The sequence below is a fragment of the Orycteropus afer genome, unplaced genomic scaffold (assembly GCF_000298275.1).
Source record: "Orycteropus afer afer isolate SDZICR_OR568_19922 unplaced genomic scaffold, OryAfe1.0 scaffold00401, whole genome shotgun sequence".
In the NCBI taxonomy this organism is placed as follows: Eukaryota; Metazoa; Chordata; class Mammalia; order Tubulidentata; family Orycteropodidae; genus Orycteropus; species Orycteropus afer.
This window is the reverse complement of record NW_006921988.1, coordinates 407,689-408,531: the sequence shown is the minus strand read 5'-3', so window position 1 is coordinate 408,531 and position 843 is coordinate 407,689. Positions and strand designations below refer to the sequence as shown.

Genomic DNA, 843 nt, shown 5'->3' with positions numbered 1-843 from the left:
CCTTCCTTCCGAGGAGTGGCTGGTGGGTTTGAACCGCCAGCCTTCTGGTTAGCAGTCAAGTGCTTTAGCCACTATGCTACCAGAGCTCCTGTATCATTTTATGCCCTTTTCTAATTACTTCTAGGAAGAAATGTCTATAAATTGAATTGGTGGGTTATATATACTTAGCATGTTTATAAAACATTTATATAACTCATCAAATTCATCATGCTCTTAAAAGCACTGGGGGGTGAGGGGAGATAATGATGTTTGAACATTTGTTTCTAAAAAAGTGAAGAATGAAACTGAAAAAGGTAACATGCAGTACCAAGTATAAGGAACTCCAATAACTATTTATGGGTTAATGTGTAAAATACTCTGCCAGGTACTGATACTACTGGCTAATTAAAGGAAGAGCTACTAGTTTAACTCTTGATAGCAAATTTAACGCTTTGAATCATAATTCCCCAAGGGCTTCTCGCTTAGGTAAAATAAAATTTAAACTCAAGGTTCTTTTTACTATTTCATGTACTTATAAATACTTAGTGAATTGTCTGTCACAAGCTAGTATAGTAAAAAACTGAGTATGCTCTGAATCAGATACACCTCCTTGAGTTTATTTTCTTAGTTCTTACCTAAATTTCAGTTTCGCAGGATAGCAAGCACTTTTATTAACAACTGGGCAATTAATTATTTAGGAAGGTTCATTTAATCATGTGTATCTAGATACACAATACTACAGGTTAGAATTCAAAGGAACTATTGTGTGATTTAGGAGCTCTGGTAGCATAGTGCCTAAGGCATTTGACTGCTAACCAGAAGGCTGGCAGTTCAAACCCACCAGCCACTCCTCAGAAGGAAGAT

The 843-nt window shown here is 36.3% G+C and overlaps 1 protein-coding gene across 1 annotated transcript in view; it reads right to left on the bottom strand.

Annotated features, from left to right (window-relative positions):
- USP9X (ubiquitin specific peptidase 9 X-linked) overlaps positions 1 to 843 on the bottom strand; it is a 97,259-nt gene that overhangs the window by 73,352 nt on the left and 23,064 nt on the right. Inside the window, exon 12 of the mRNA XM_042782641.1 lies at positions 308 to 329. Coding sequence (XP_042638575.1) covers positions 308 to 329 — 22 coding nt within the window. The remainder of the gene's footprint in view (positions 1 to 307; positions 330 to 843) is intronic.